The 16,193-nt window shown below is 36.8% G+C and overlaps 1 protein-coding gene across 2 annotated transcripts in view; it reads left to right on the top strand.

Moving 5' to 3' along the window:
* The window catches only part of fam135b (family with sequence similarity 135 member B), a 381,705-nt gene that overhangs the window by 240,926 nt on the left and 124,586 nt on the right, over window positions 1-16,193 (top strand). For both annotated transcript variants that reach the window (XM_059975315.1, XM_059975310.1), the window contains exons 6-7: window positions 10,418-10,591; window positions 11,604-11,730. In XM_059975315.1, the coding sequence (XP_059831298.1) occupies window positions 10,418-10,591; window positions 11,604-11,730 (301 nt within the window). The remainder of the gene's footprint in view (window positions 1-10,417; window positions 10,592-11,603; window positions 11,731-16,193) is intronic.

The following is a 16,193-nucleotide window of genomic DNA, read 5'->3' as shown; positions in this document are numbered from 1 at the left end:
ATCATGTCAGTGATGAGAGAGAGAACGCTGAATACACAAGGTGGAATGTCTCCTATTTGACAAAGAGAGAGATTACTGCTATTGTCTCTTGAAGGAGGAATTGTGTATTGAGTACTGTACTAATCATTGAAACCCCTCGGGGCAGCCAGAGTGGTCTGGTTGAGGGATTGCATCATCCCAACCTGATTGACATCTGAGACCCTGTGAGTAGGGATAAAAGTAGGGTCTGGGGAAACACCCCTCAGATGCACCAGGAGAAACGCTACGAGATTGGTGAGGGGGCTTCTGTGTCTGTCCACCCTTGCCTGGGTGACAGGTCCTCCATGGAACAGTCTCGCTAAAGGACAGATACAGATCAAGATCGTAAAAAGGAAAGTCGGCAAGTTAATAGCTGTTACTGCTTTCTCTCTATCTCTCTCTCTCTCTCTCTCTCTCTCTCTCTCTCTCCCAACAATTGCAACACAGCGACAAACAAACACTGGAGCCTGTGTGAACTGAAATGAACTTTATATTTCTATCGGACAATTCGTTATCCCTTAGGCAATGATAGAGCTTATTTCTTATTGATTATTATTATACCCGCACTTTTATGTTTAGTATTGATGACGTATATTATCTGTATATTTGCATTGATATTATTTTTGTGTATTTTTACTAATAAATACTGTTAAAAATAGTATCATCAGAGTTCAACGGATACTCCTATCTTTGCTGGTAAGACACCCAGTTACGGGGTTCGTAACAGTAATGGAGAGTACTACAGTAATGTTCCTGAAAGAACGAATGCTATAATTATTAGACAGTGCTAGGAAGTGCTTCTTGGGAGACGGGGCTGGTGGGAGCTGGTGGTCAGAATGACCCAAGCAGGCTGGTACGATGGCATGTATGTACAAGGGTACCATGAGGGTCCTTCCAAGCTGCAGTCAGGTCCCATATACTATCCTGACCAACACACTACAGCAAATTCCTAATACGTGTAAATGATATGGCGTATAAAGTTGATACTTGTAAAACAAAACGTTGGAAATACTGAGCTGGTTATTTTATTCCTTGCAGTAGATTCCTGGAAGTAGTGATAGATTTTGAGTGTTGTTCATGAACAGTGGTACTCTACGAAGCTTGCATTAAGGACAAATGTCTATGCCTTCTCTGCCTTATGGACAGAACGAGAAATCAGTGAATTCTCCTGTCCTCGCGAATGGTGTTTACGTGATCTCCCCAATTCACTAGTGATCAGCAATCAGTGAGATGTGTTCAGAATCAACAGCAGCAGTCTGGAATCATCCTGAGGCTTGAAAGGTGGAAGTAACTATGATCTTGATTAAAGCAATACAGACATCTTTGATGGTAGCAGAAAAATACTGATCTCAGGGAGCAAAGAGAAATAGTAAAAACAAGGGAAAATCTGCAGATGCTGGAAATCAAAGTAATACACACAAAATGCTGGAAGAATGCAACAGGCCAGAATGCATCTATGGAAAGGAGTAAACTGTTGATGTTTCTGGCCAAGACCCCAATGAAGTGTCTTGGCCCAAGACATCGACTGTTTACTCTTTTCCGTAGATGCTGCCTGGCCTGCTGAGTTTCTTCACCATTTTCTGTGTATTACAGAGAAACATTGTTTGAAATTTGCCCAGTTGCAAAAGAGATGGTTCGTAAAAGCTGGGTCATCTCTGAGCTAATAAGAACCATGGTTTTCTCATGTAGGTGAGATTTCTGCAGCTGTGTGTTGACACTGCACTATCACTGGCATCTTTGCTTTCTTTCTAAATCTTTTTATTATTATTAGTAATATGGACAGAACACAAATGATATATTGATAAAGAAATTACCAACATAAAAATTCAATTACATATGAAAAAAAACATATAATAGTTACAATATAAATGAGTTTACCAAGTCATAAGCCATAAAATATATGTATGAACATGGTAAGTCTAAATATTTCATAATATATGATATAAAGAAAACAGAAAAAAGAAAGAAAAAAGAATTTAAAATAAAATATATATAATGCAAAACTAGCTAATCTAATCTAATAACTAATAACTAATATAGAAGAAAAAAGAAGCAAAAAAAAGAGAGAGAGAAAAAAAAAGGGGGCTGTTTATAATATCTCACAAAAATAAGTATTCATCAATGCCGTCACTTCCGGTCCTCTCAAAATACATAAGCTAAAAGCTGGGAAATCAAATGAACTTGGCACAGGGTCATATTACATCATATGAAAATGTTGAATAAATGGTCTCCATAACTTTTCAAATTTAATAGAAGTCTCAAAAGTACCACTTCTAATTTTTTCTAAATGTAAACATAACATAGTTTGAGAGAACCAATTAAATACAGTGGGAGGATTAATTTCCTTCCAATTCAACAATATAGATCTTCTAGCCATCAGAGTTAGAAATGCAATCATTCGACGGGCAGAAGAAGATAAATGCAGTGAGTCTAACATTGGTAAACCAAAAATTGCGGTAATAGGATGAGGTTGTAAATCAATATTCAAAACCGCAGAAATAATATCAAAAATATCTTTCCAATATTTCTCCAAAAATGAACAAGACCAAAACATATGAGTTAAAGACGCAATTTCAGAATGACATCTATCACAAATAGGACTAACATGAGAGTAAAAATGAGATAATTTATCCTTGGACATATGGGCCCTATGTACGACCTTAAATTGTATTAATGAATGTTTGGCACATAACGATGATGTATTAACTAATTGAAGAATTCTATCCCAATTCTCACTAGAAATAATAAGACTAAACTCTCTTTCCCAATCCTTTTTAGTCTTATAAAGAGGCTCTGAACGTATCTTCATAATTATATTATAAAGTTTTGAAATAAGCCCTTTTTGAAAAGGGTCTAATTCAAATAAATTCTCCAGAATATCTGAAGGCACAAAATTTGGAAATGTAGGGAGTACAGAACTTAAAAAATGTCTAATCTGTAAATATCAAAAAAAATGAAATCTAGGCAAGTTATATTTGTTGGATAATTGCTCAAAAGACATGAAACAATTGTCTAAAAATAAATCAGAAAATCTTAGTAATCCCTTAGTTTTCCAAGCCGAATAAGCTTGATCTATAATGGAAGGGTGGAAAAACAATTGGATACAATAGGACTATTTAAAACGAATTGAGTCAACCCAAAAAATCTCCGAAATTGAAACCATATACGCAAAGTATGTTTAACTATCAGGTTGTCAATTCGTTTCGGCAATTTAGAAAGAGCAAAAGGGAGAGAAGTCCCTAAAATAGAACCCAGAGCATAACATGATACCGATTTAGTTTCTAAACTCACCCAAAGATCCATCCCCATCTTTCAACCAACATAACAAATATCTAATATTAACTGCCCAATAGTAAAATCTGAAATTAGGTAATGCTAACCCGCCTTCCTTTTTTGTCTTCTGTAAATATATTTTACCTAACCTGGGATTTTTATTCTGCCATATATATGAAGAAATTTTAGAGTCAACATTAGTAAAAAGAGATTTTGGGATAAAAATTGGTATCACTTGAAAAATATATAAAAACTTAGGTAAAATAACCTCTTAATAGCATTAATCCTACCTATTAGGGATAAAGATAAAGGTGACCACTTAGTAAACAAACCTTTAATCTGATCAATTAAGGGTAAAAAATTAAATCTAAATAAATCTTTATGGTTTTTTTGTGATTTTGATCCCTAAATAAGTAAAAGAATCATTAACTAATTTAAAAGGTAAATTTCCATAAATTGGGACCCGTTTATTCAAAGGAAACAATTCACTTTTATTAAGATTTAACTTATACCCAGAAAACTCACTAAATTGAGCCAATAATGATAAAACTGCTGGGATGGATTTCTCCGGGTTAGAAATGAATAGTAATAAATCATCTGCATACAAAGATAACTTATGAATATCTGTCCCACAATTAATACCCAAAATATCCTGTGACTGTCTGATGGCGATTGCCAAAGGTTCTAAGGCAATGTTAAATAGTAATGGACTAAGAGGACATCCCTGTCTAGTGCCCCGAAATAGACGAAAAAAGGGAGATCTTTGATTATTGGTAAACACTGAGGCAACTGGAGTATGATAAATCAATTTAATCCATGATATAAATATCGGACTAAAATTAAACTTCTCCAACACATTCAATAAGTAAGGCCATTCAACTCTATCAAATGCTTTCTCTGCATCTAATGAAATCACGCATTCTGAAGTGTCCTGTGAGGAAGTATAAACAATATTCAACAATCTCCTAATGTTAAAAAAAGAATAACAATTTTTAATAAAACCGGTTTGATCATCTGAAATAATTTTGGGTAATACCTTCTCCAATCTAGATGCCAGTAACTTAGAAAAAATCTTGGAGTCTACATTCAATAAGGATATTGGTCTATAGGAAGCATAGTTAGTAGGGTCTTTATCTTTCTTCAATATTAGAGAAATGGAAGCTCTATAAAAAGATTGTGGCAAATTCCCCAATCTAATGGCTTCCTCAAAAACCTTACCTAACCAAGGGGAAAGAGTAGCAGAAAATTTTTTTAAAAATTCAACTGTATAACCATCTGGACCCGGTGCTTTCCCAGAATTCATTGAGGAAATAGCCCCTTTAATTTCTACATCCGTAATAGGAGTATCCAATATCAAAAGATCATCAGATGATAATCTTGGAAAATTTAATTTCCCAAGAAAATCAGACATGATATTATGATCTTGAGGAAATTCAGATCGATACAGGGAGGTATAGAAGTCTTGAAATGCCTTATTTATCTCATCATGATTAACTGTCAGATTCCCATTCTGCTGACCAATCTTAGTGATTTGACGTTTAACCAAAGCATTCTTCAATTGACTAGCTAACAGTTTACCAGATTTATCACTATGTATATAAAAATCAGATTTAGTTTTCATTAATTGATTTTCAATCGAGGATGTAAGTAATAAACTATGTTCCATTTGAAGTTCCACCCTTTGTTTGTAAAGCTCCTTACTAGGAGCAATCAAATATTTCTTATCAATCTCTTTAATTTTATCAACCAATAAAGGAGTTTCCATCTTAGTACATTTCCTCAAACCAATAGAATAAGAAATAATCTGTCCACGTATATACGCTTTAAAAGTGTCCCAAAGTGTTCCACAGGAGATATCATCTGTAGAATTATTTGAAAAGAAGAAGTCGATCTGCTCCTCCATAAATTTTATAAAGTCAGAGTCTTGCAACAAGGTAGAGTCAAATCGCCATTGTCTGGCATTAGAAGCTGTATCCGTAAATTTCATAGAAAGTAATAATGGAGCATGATCAGAGATAGCTATAATATCATAGTTACAACCGATTACCAATGGAATAAAACAAGAGTCTACAAAAAAATAATCAATTCTCGAATAAGAGTGATAAACTTGTGAGAAAAAAGAAAACTCTTTGTCTTTAGGATGCCGGAATCTCCAAATATCAAAAACTCCATTGTCAGTCAAAAAAGAGTTAATACAAGTGGCCGACTTATTAGGTAAAGTCTGAATAGATAAAAATTTAACCATCAGAGGATTTAAACAACAATTAAAGTCACCACCCATTATTAACTTATATTCGTTTAGATTGGGTAAAGAGGTAAACAAGGACTTAAGAAAGTCAGGACAATCCACATTTGGAGCATAAACATTAACCAAAGCAACCTTTTTATTACAAAGTAAACCCGTAATTAACAAAAATCTACCATTCAGATCCGAAAAAATATCATGTTGAACAAATAGAATAGAGGAGTCAATAAAAATTGAAACTCCTTTTACTTTAGCATTCGAATTTGCGTGATACTGTTGACCCCGCCAAAATCTAAAAAAGCAAAATTTGTCCTTCCTCACATGAGTTTCTTGTACAAAAATGATATGAGCATTAAGTCTTTGGAATACTTTGAAAATCTTCTTTCGTTTAATTGGATGATTTAAACCATTAGTATTCCAAGACACAAAATTAATGGTCTGAGCCATAATTCTAAAATCAACCCTTTGGTATAGAAAGGGTTAACCAACTTATAAACTCATGCACCCGGAAGAGGAACAAAAGTAATGAGAAGACCCGGAAGTGACGACAACACAGACATATTTGAAGTTCAAAAACAGCCCAAATAAAAAAACTAACACAAACTGGTACAAAAAAAATAGAATTAGAAAACAGACTATCCCCCCCACCCCCCAAGAGAAAGAGAAAAAGCCAAAATATGACTTAAAAAGGGAAAAAGTAAGACTATTCCTACCCCCATGTCAGCTGAAGAACACTCCATATATAAAGGATATATATAAAAGAATCACCCCAACTTTGAAAATTAAAATTGCTATAATAAAAACCATATTTCTAAGTATAGTTAGTTGTAAAAAAAAATATAATCGCTAAAAAAAAATTATAAATCGGGCTCTAGCCCAGACAAAACAAAAAATATTTAAGCTATGATAAGCGATGCATTGTAGGAAAAAGACGAAAGAAAGAAAAAAATAACGCCATCTTATGCAAAACCAAAAATCTTTCTCAAAAAACCACCATCTTAATCAAAGAAAAATTCACCTTCAAAGAATTAAAAATATACCTTCGAAGGAACAAAGTCAATGGACAAGTATGTAGTATAATGGTTAAAGTGTATAAGGCAGAACAATTAATATGACAAAAACACACTTTAACTTAAGTATAAAGTATAGGATGAACCTACACCAATAACCAGATTTTAATTCAGGTTTAAGAGATTGAGAACCATCTTACACGATCAGAATCGTTCATTTGTTAGAGACCGGTGTCTGTAGCAGTAGGGAAGTTCTCCTCCAGATATTTTCTCACTTCTGAAGTTGAAAAGAAAACCTGTCGTGGAGCATTCAACGGAGATATTCGAAGCTTTGCAGGGTATAGGAGCGCAGGTTTCAAATTTTACTCATAACATTCAACCATCAACGGTTTAAAAAGAAGCCTTCTTTTTAAAAGGTCAGGGCTAAAGTCTTCGACCAGGCAGAAGCAGAATTCTTTGAATTTAATCATTCCTGCCCGACGAGCTGCTCGTATAAGTTGTTCTTTGTCATGTACATAATGGAACCGGACAATTACCACCGAAGGTTTGTCTGTAACACTTGGTGATCGACGCCGAATTCTATGTGCCCAATCCAATAAAGGGGGGTTATTCGGGAAAATCATTGGAAATGCTTCTTTTAAAAGTTGAGCAAAATATTTCGAAGGGTCATCTTTTTCTATGCAGTCTGGAAGACCAAGTATACGTAAGTTCTGTCTTCTGGACCGATTCTCAAAATCGTCACTCTTGGCTTTAAGGGCTTCCATCAGCTTAATGGTCGAAATTAAATCCTGTTGCAGTTTTTCAATAGTCAAATCTCGCTTCCGAGCATCTTCTTGCAGAGACGCAATAAGAGCTTGTTGCTGTTTAATTACTAAATCCGTCTTAACCATGTACTCTTGAAAAGCCTTTATATCTTCTTTAAAAAATTGTTGTAGTTCAGCAAATTTTTTATCCAAAACCTCCATAAACAATTCAAAAGTTAATTGAGTTTGTTGTGGCGGAGCCTGCTTCTTTCCGTTACCGTTCTGATTGCATCCGGGGTCCCGTCCCTTAGACCTGAGAGACATTTCTGTTTGCATATCTTCAAAAGTTCACAACAAACTCTTGGCAGTAAATTCAAAAAAAATTAACAAAGAAACTTTCGGTATAGGTAAAAATAAGCTGAATAAGGGTGATCAAAGGTTAAAAAAAGTAAAGGTTATGGAGCGAATCCAAAGTACTCACTCCATGAGCGTCTCCAGCTGACTCCTCACTGGCATCTTTTGATGGAGTTATATTCTAAAAAATGCACATCATCATCTTCATTATGTGTCATATTATGTGACGTGGGCAATCATTGTCTACCAGCTGTCCTTAATCTGAGGAGTAGCAAGGGATTGTTGACCATGGAGAAGAAACACCCCCACTTCACAATGCCCCCACCTACAGTCTCCTCCCCTCCATGACATGATTGTTCCTGTCAAATTTTGCTACAGAAGTGGTTTGCCATTGCCTTCTTCCGGGCAGTGTCATTACAAGACTGAGTGACTCCAGCCATTATCAGTACTCTTCAGAGAACATCAGCGGGCGCATAACCTGGACTTGCAGTTTGTACCAGCTGCTCATATAACCATCCACCACAGGTCCCAAGGCTTCATGTGACCCTTGTTGGGGGGTGAGTCTAAGCAGGTGCTAGAGTTTGCCCTAGGGTGACCCACATGCTAGCAAAGAGAAGGAGTGTCTTACACCTCCCTTGGTAAAGACATATCTCTCACCACCCAAAATATATATTAGGGTAGATCAAAATTCTACTGGAAAATTGGTGCCAAAATTGCTGGCCAATGCTAAAAGTTCTAGAATTTTTTTTAAAGACTATTTTCAGTTGCACAACATTCTTTTTCAGTCATGTCAAAATTTGCCATCAATTTGACAATAATTCAGAAGGGTCATGTGGACCATATGCAGGTTGAGGAGAGTTAGTTTAATTCAGCATCATGTTTGGCATAGACATTATGGGCTTAAGGGGCCTGTTCCAGTGCTGTATTGTTCTAAGGTCACAATGTGGTTGGCACCGGTTTAGTAGATTATGAAGAATTAATTTCTGCATTGATTCACATTTTAAAAAATTTAATTATAAAGAGGGAAAAACCATAATGCGGTGTTTAAGAGCTTATACAATTCATGACTGAAGATATACTATAATGATAAATAGATCATTGGCACAGATACCCCCCCCCCCGCCCCCACACACACACACACACACACACACACACACACACACTTACAAAATAGTAATAAATTGTATTTAGATTGGCTCATAAATTCCTCTGAGCAGTTATGATGGTGATTGATTGTCACCAAATGTCCCCAGTACAACACGTGATTGACATTTAAGTGAATCAAAATCACTGGGTGCAGCATTTTCACATTAGAAATCTTGTCAGTATGACTGGAGTTGAGTCTGCATTGTAACTGGTTTATCATTAGATGTCACGAGCATATGTAAAATATCTTTTTTATTTTACATATACAACACTGAACGTTATAAGGAACCCATTGCATTTCCATCCCAATTGTTTTAGTCACTACGATAGCAATATTAGATTGGCAGAATGTTGAGCCTGAATGAACTACTGTGCTTTACCAGTGAAACTGAGAGTTACTGTTCTGACAACACAGGCATTATTTCATTAAAGGGAATTATGAAGGTTGCAGAACGTAAAGCTTTTGCTTTATATTGCACTTCTATGAAGCTGACACAGTTTCTGTGCTTTCTTCCTCGAGGGTGAGAGAGAGGCTGAGTTGAAGTGTTTGCAATTTGACAATGGTCACCTTTTGGATGTTATCTCTATTGAACTGTGACAACAGTGTCAAAGCAAAGAATTGCACCAGCATTCGCAAAGTAGTGAAGATTCATCATGTTAACTCCAACTTTAAGTCAACCTAGTGCATCTGTTTCTCTATATAATTCCACACCCTCAACTCTTCATTATAACCCAAGGGTTTCAAACAGAAAGAAAAGACTTGGATTTATAGAACACATTTTACTGCCTCTTTTCATCACAGTTAATAACATTCAATGAAATGTATCTGTCATTGTTATAATGTAGGAAATGACTAAATAAGTTGTCTTAAATGTTATTGATTGAGGGTTAAACATTGTTTAGAGCATTGGAAGGAACAACTTTTACCCTCAATGTTTTTCGTGAATCTTTTGCATTCATCTCAGAGGGCAGACAGGACCTATATCATATCCATGTGAGCACACCCTCAGTACAGCAGTCATTTCTGTGCTGTGGTATTCAGAACAGTAATTTGAATCTGAAAAAGTAAGGTCTGAAGTATGGCTGGCAATAAATAGAAATCTACAACTCAACCACAGATATTTTGGTTTATCTTGCTTTCTTCCCGTGGACTTTAAAGATTCCTTTGAGGTGGAGTTACCCAAGATTCACCCCAGTGCTGAGGCCATTCTGCTTTTTTTTAGCAATGTCTAGTCTGTAGCATTTGAAGTGTGCATCGAGAAAAGCAAAATCTGGATGGTTGATCATAAACACAGAGGTGTATGAACTAGAGAGAAGATTGTATCTGTTTCCATGCCAAGCAGAGTTAGATAACTGTAAGCTCAGTGAATCCTGAAATACAGTCAAACAAATTCTGAATTGTTCTGTTCTTTCTCATCATTATTCTCTTTATTTACTCTACTAATACCTAGAAATTTCTGACTGAATGGTTGAGATAATTGACTTATTTATTGAATAAATAAGGATTTTGGAGTGATTACAGAAGTTGAGAGATTTTTCAGTTAATTTTTGTCATTTCTTAATGTTAGCAATCTTAATAAACACTGTCTCCAGGTTGCATTTGTAATCCATCTTCTGTTTGCTTCCAGATTAAGTGATGTTGCAGGAATCCCTTTGATCAGTAGCCGAAGACTGAGTCTTCACTTCCATCCGAGGAGGGGGTTACATCATCACGTACCCGTCATGTTTGACTATTTTCATCTCTCAGTGGTATCAGTTACTGTGCATGCATCACTTCTTGCTTTGCACCAACCCTTGATAAGGTACAGTGGTGATCTTGATTGCAAAAATTCATCTTTACTTCTTACGTACATTAATAAAGATGTGTTACCAGAAGAGTAATTATAAGGCCACCTGATACTGCAGTGATCCACTCCAAAATCACATCCTATTAGATACATCTTCAACACATTGATATGCTGAGGAGTGGCAGAAAATAAACTCACACTGACCAGTATTTTAATCATGAGATGCTTAATTCACCTAAGTATAAGATGGAGGCATAATACTTATGAGGGATGATTGATAAGTTCATGGCCTAAGGTAGAAGGAGTCAATTTTAGAAAACCTAGCACATTTATTTTTCCTACATTTACACACTTAGTCCAGTGGTTGTGGAGCATACAGATCCTTTCTTTGTAGAAGTCGGCATCTTGGACCTCCAGAAATGGTCCACAGCATGGGGTGATAGATAAGTTTGTGGCCTAAGGTAGACAGAGACAAGTTATTAACTTCAAACTTTCTGCATTTTCACTCAAAGAGTTGAACTGTATGTGCATGTAACGAGAGCTGTGTAACTCATTTCCTTCTACCTTATCAATCAAACGTATGTAGGCGTTTCAAATTTGTTGCTATCAGCTTCAGCTTAACTCTGCCTTGTGATAAATTTGGATGAAGTTATTGAGAAAGGTCTTGAGAAACATTCATTTCTTGGATAAAGGTCCATAAAGTATTTTTCTAAGACACAAATGAAGTTTAATATCAGCCGGCATGCTGATTCACACATCTTTCTTCGCAATAAACTGCTGCTGATGTCCAAACTGAAACAGAAGGTTTACCAAACATCTACCTAAAGTTCAAAATGAGTTTCAGTTTGAAGCAATATATGAAGTGAGAAGGGAAGAAACTAAGGAAGAAAAGGCTATTTCGAGCCCTTAAAACCCTCACTGAAGTATCATAAAATGTTATGTCCTCCACTGTTCAGCATTGCCTAAAAATGGTATAGTCTATATTACTACTTCATGGTTATTGAGAATTTTAAAAATATTTCTTTAGTTTCCCTCGCCTAGGTAAAGGCTCATGGCTTAGTAAAGGTGGTCAGGAGACAGAACCAGATATATCAAATCTAACCCTTGAAAACCTGGTGCTTGGACCCAGCTATTACAAGCAGCTTACAGTTGAGGTAAGAGAGTCTAAAATTTATTACCTTTCCAAATAATGTCTTACAGGAATTCAGAGTGCTCTGTTGGACTTGTGTATAATTTTATGAGTCTTTTCAGCATCAGACAAAAGAGAGAAAAAAAGACAAGGCCAACGAGGAGAGAGAAGCATTGATTAGTAGTGATAGACAAAAGTTGCTGGATAAACTAGCAGCAAATGAGCTAAGAACAGCCTTTCAAATGGGCTGCAAAAGATTTGGATCGGTCCAGTGAGTGACAAAAAAGGATGTTAGATGAATGGCCAAAAGTTGCCTTAAGAAGGGGAAATGTGAAGTTATTTTCTGACCAGGAAGACAAGGAAAGCAGATTTTTTTGTAAGTTGGGAAGATGCTGTCTGAGAATTGCATTGAGCACTATTTGCAGTGGCAGGCAGCTGTTGAGTGTTTCTGTTTGAAGATCTTGTCACCAAAATAGATGCAGAACTTTCCATTTTTCAACTGGGTTCTGGCAATTCAGAAATAAAGTCAGTGAGTAATGGATGGTGGATCAGGAAGCATCTATAATATTGGAGGTGGACTCAATCAAAGCATTGGGAATAATTTGTAGGGCTATGGGGAGTGGGGAGGTGTGAAGGTGTTTAAGTGCCATGACCCAAGTTGCTTTTGCATGGAGCTGGTAGAGCAGCAAAGTCTGATTGTTCTTCTTGCAGGCTCTTTCGGTATCTAATGACTGTTGTTTTCCCAACTTGCATCCTTTCAGCTTTCTCAGTTTTTGATCTCTTCTCCCTTCCAAGCCCTCCTGGTCTCTGCACCCCTCTCAAACCTAATGCCTGTAGCCTTACCCAATACTTCTGCTCTACTACCACCCTGCAGCAGGTCCTGCTGATCTCCTAGGTTCCGCCAGCCCTCCTGGTCACCAAGTTTCCTCTATACTTCCTGATGTCCTAATTTCATCAGCCATCTTGATCTCTGGGTTCAATTAATTTACCTTGTTCCCTTTCAACTTGCCTTGCCCTTCCATGCATCACACCTGACTTCACGAAAGAGCAGATATGGAAATTGTTTTCGTTACCTGATCAGTGCTTTGGTTGCAATACTGAAAGTGCAGCTAAACCTCTTGTATCATATAGTTAACTTTAAAATTAGTGCATGAAATGGAGGATTGAAAAGCAAAAATATTCTAAAATAGCCTTTCTTTCCAAACGATTAAAGCAGTGAGTCTCATCTTCTTGAACAAACTTGCTGTAATGATAATTGTGTCTGTGTTGAGCCAAACTTGTGAACAGCCGATCAACAGTTGTCATAACACCTTAAATTCTTTTGTTTGAAAACCACTCAGAAAGCCTTTAGTTCCTGTAAATGAACACATTTATCCTCTGCCAATCTGTTAACTGATGTTTTGCAAAACTTTTCAATCTTATGCTTGCCATTTGTTTAGAGCAATCAAATCTGGGAGCATTCGTTACATCGCAATAATCATAACACCTCCGTTCAAAAAGTTCTGATATTAAAAAAGGAGTATCTTAACCCTTTTCTCAACTGTTTTATATAAAGTAACCCAAAGGTGCCGAGTGGAACATGATCCACAAACACGATCAAGGTGAATGGCCAACTGGAGGGCTTCTGGTGGTGTTGATTATTAACCAGGAATGAAAAGAACAGTGGAATAAGTATGTCAGTATATTTTTAGAACATAAGAACATAAGAAATAGGAACAGGAGTAGGACATCTGGCCTGTCGAGCCTTCTTCGCCATTCAGTAAAATCATGGCTATGTTCTCAGCTCCACCTACTTGCCTTTTCCCCATAACCCTTAATTCCCCTACTGTGCAAAAATCTATCCAATCTTGCCTTATATATATTTACTGAGGTAGCCTCCACTGCTTCATTGGGCAGATTCACCACTCTCTGGGAAAAGCAGTTCCTCCTCCTCTCTGTCCTAAATTTACTCCCCCGAATCTTGAGGCTATATCCCCTAGTTCTAGTCTCATTTATTAGTGGAAACAACTTTTCTGCTTCTATCTTATCTATCCCTTTTATAATTTTATATGTTTCTATAAGCTGTCCTCTCATTCTTCTGAATTCCAGTGTGTAGATTCCCAGGCGACTCAATATCTCCTCATAGTCTAACCCCCTCATCTCTGGAATCAACCTTTTTACCCACCAATCTTTTAGTTTTTCTTCAGTCCTTCCTAAAGCATTCTTTCTGCTCTCCTTGTCCACAAGATCTGATTTCAGCACCTTCTCTTCTTCACCCATACTGTGGACCACCCATTTCCACTTCATGGCCCACATTAATGGCTTCTTTCCATTCCTCCCGACTAAATCTACAATTTTCTTAAAAAGAACCATTTTAGAAGCATCTGTCATTGTAAATTTCTGACAGATCTACCAATTTCACTCAGCCTCATCAGAAATGTGTTGTTTTCCAAATCCCTGCCCAACTTTCCAGTGGTTCTATGTTTCAATCCCTCCAGTCAGATTCTCGGAGCAGTCAATATGAACAGGGTACAGCAGATTCTACGACCTTTTGCTGTGAGCTAGGAAAGTGCAAACAGTGATAAATGATAAAAAGAATTTAAGGTATAAGCAAAAAAGTAAATAGTTTGCAAAAATCATTCACACTAAATGCAGGAGCATGCACATGGGTAATTCTTTATTCACAGAAGCAATCTAAGCTTCCAAGCAGAGATTTCAAAGTACATTTATTATCAAAAGTATGCAGAATATATACATCCTTGAGATTCATCTCCTTACAGGAAGCCACAAAATAAAGAAACCCAATAGAACCTATTTTTTTTAAAAAAGGCCATTAAACACCCAAAGTGCAGGAAAAAAAACAACAGATCATGCAAGCAATAAAACTAAGGAAATAACATTCAAAGCAGAAGCTCACGAAAGTGAGTTCACAGCCACAAAGCCAGTCACAGCTGATCTTGGAGCCCGTTAATTGCAGACCACAGTATCACTTCTGCACAGAATCGAGTAAATCTCATGTAACAGCGAGCTAATCTCTGGCCCATCCCTTGCCTCCGGCCTCAACTCCAAGATGTTTTCAGTCTGGCCCAGCACTTAATTCGTTCAAACAGCAGGTCCTTTCTTGCTCTTGGACCCAAGCCCTGCTGCTTCTATACCCTCCCGTACCCAGGACCTGCCACTGCTCTTCGGCCCATAGCCAATCATTCTGATTTTGCCTGGCACTTAAATTGGTGCAACCTTGGCTTGTTCCTGGCTCTCAAGCCTGGTCTCTGTTGCCACTGCAAGTCACCTACAAGTCTGCTGCTGCAGCTAAAGCATTTATAACTTAATGCCACATATACATAATTTGAAAACTATTTACAGATTTTAAAAGTAACCAATTTAGAGTAATAACTTTACACAATCAAAATATGCAGTTTTGCTTTCCCCGGTATAAGCTTAGGGGAAATATTATTTTCTTTGCTTGCAAGTATATTTCAGACGATGTCTGAAACTGCTTTTATGTTCTTCATAGCATAAGCCATATCATCCTGTGTCATTTGTAACATTGTATGCCTGCAGTGAGGTTTGATAATTGGATTCTGCTCTCCCCAGGAGTCCTGTTTGATCCCTGGTTAATAAGATGGCCTTGCTTTTTCAGCAGCTGCATGCACCCCAGAGTGAAATCATCAAAAATGACTTCCAAACCTTGAGTCTTTGCTCATTGAAAGAGCCGCATTACTGTTCTTCGTGATTGTCGTGGTGTATAATCACTTGCACGTATCTTTAAATCCAGGGGCTTTGAATTGATTGATGAAGCCAGAAGAAAGACTTCCCCCCCCCCCCCCAAAGATCAAAGGTTGAAAATCTAAAATTTACAGTTTTCAGGATTTGGCTGAAGGATGTTAGCATTTTTAAACCTAAATTAATTGAACTCTGGTGTATAAAGAAACAGCTAAGGCCATTTGTACTTGCCATTAAAAAGGTAGGTATTATACAACTGGAAGCATGAGAAAGAATTATTTTTCTTTTGTTTGACAATTCCAGTTTTCTTCCTCGCTAGTCTTTGGAGTCATGTACTATCCACCTATCCTTGCTATGATGGACATGTGGCTATTTTTCACTCACTGCCAACCTAAACAAAGCATTTTTCCCCTATGATATAGGCTCGGCTCAGCTTTATAGATGGCTCATGGCAATGAGTTGAAACGTGCACTTCTTGGCTGTGAAATTGTACTTGCAAATGAGTCCTCAAGTCATTTCCAAACTTCAAACAGAAATAGGGTGATTTTGGAAATTGGAGAAGATTTTCACACAAGACCACTATTTGAAAATCTTTTATTGAGTAGTATACATATATATGTGTCTGTCTAGGTGCAGTTTGTTTTAAACGGAGGGCTAAACCCAAGTTAAATCTTAAACAATTTTTAAAGGATAATTGATACTTCCTTACCTGATTTCTTATTACATGCTCCATGTACAAGACCAGTTGAACTACATGCAAAAGAAGAAAATCTATACCTTTCTCCC

Source organism: Hypanus sabinus, chromosome 1 (assembly GCF_030144855.1).
Source record: "Hypanus sabinus isolate sHypSab1 chromosome 1, sHypSab1.hap1, whole genome shotgun sequence".
Lineage (NCBI taxonomy): Eukaryota > Metazoa > Chordata > Chondrichthyes > Myliobatiformes > Dasyatidae > Hypanus > Hypanus sabinus.
This window is presented reverse-complemented; position numbering and strand designations above follow the sequence as displayed.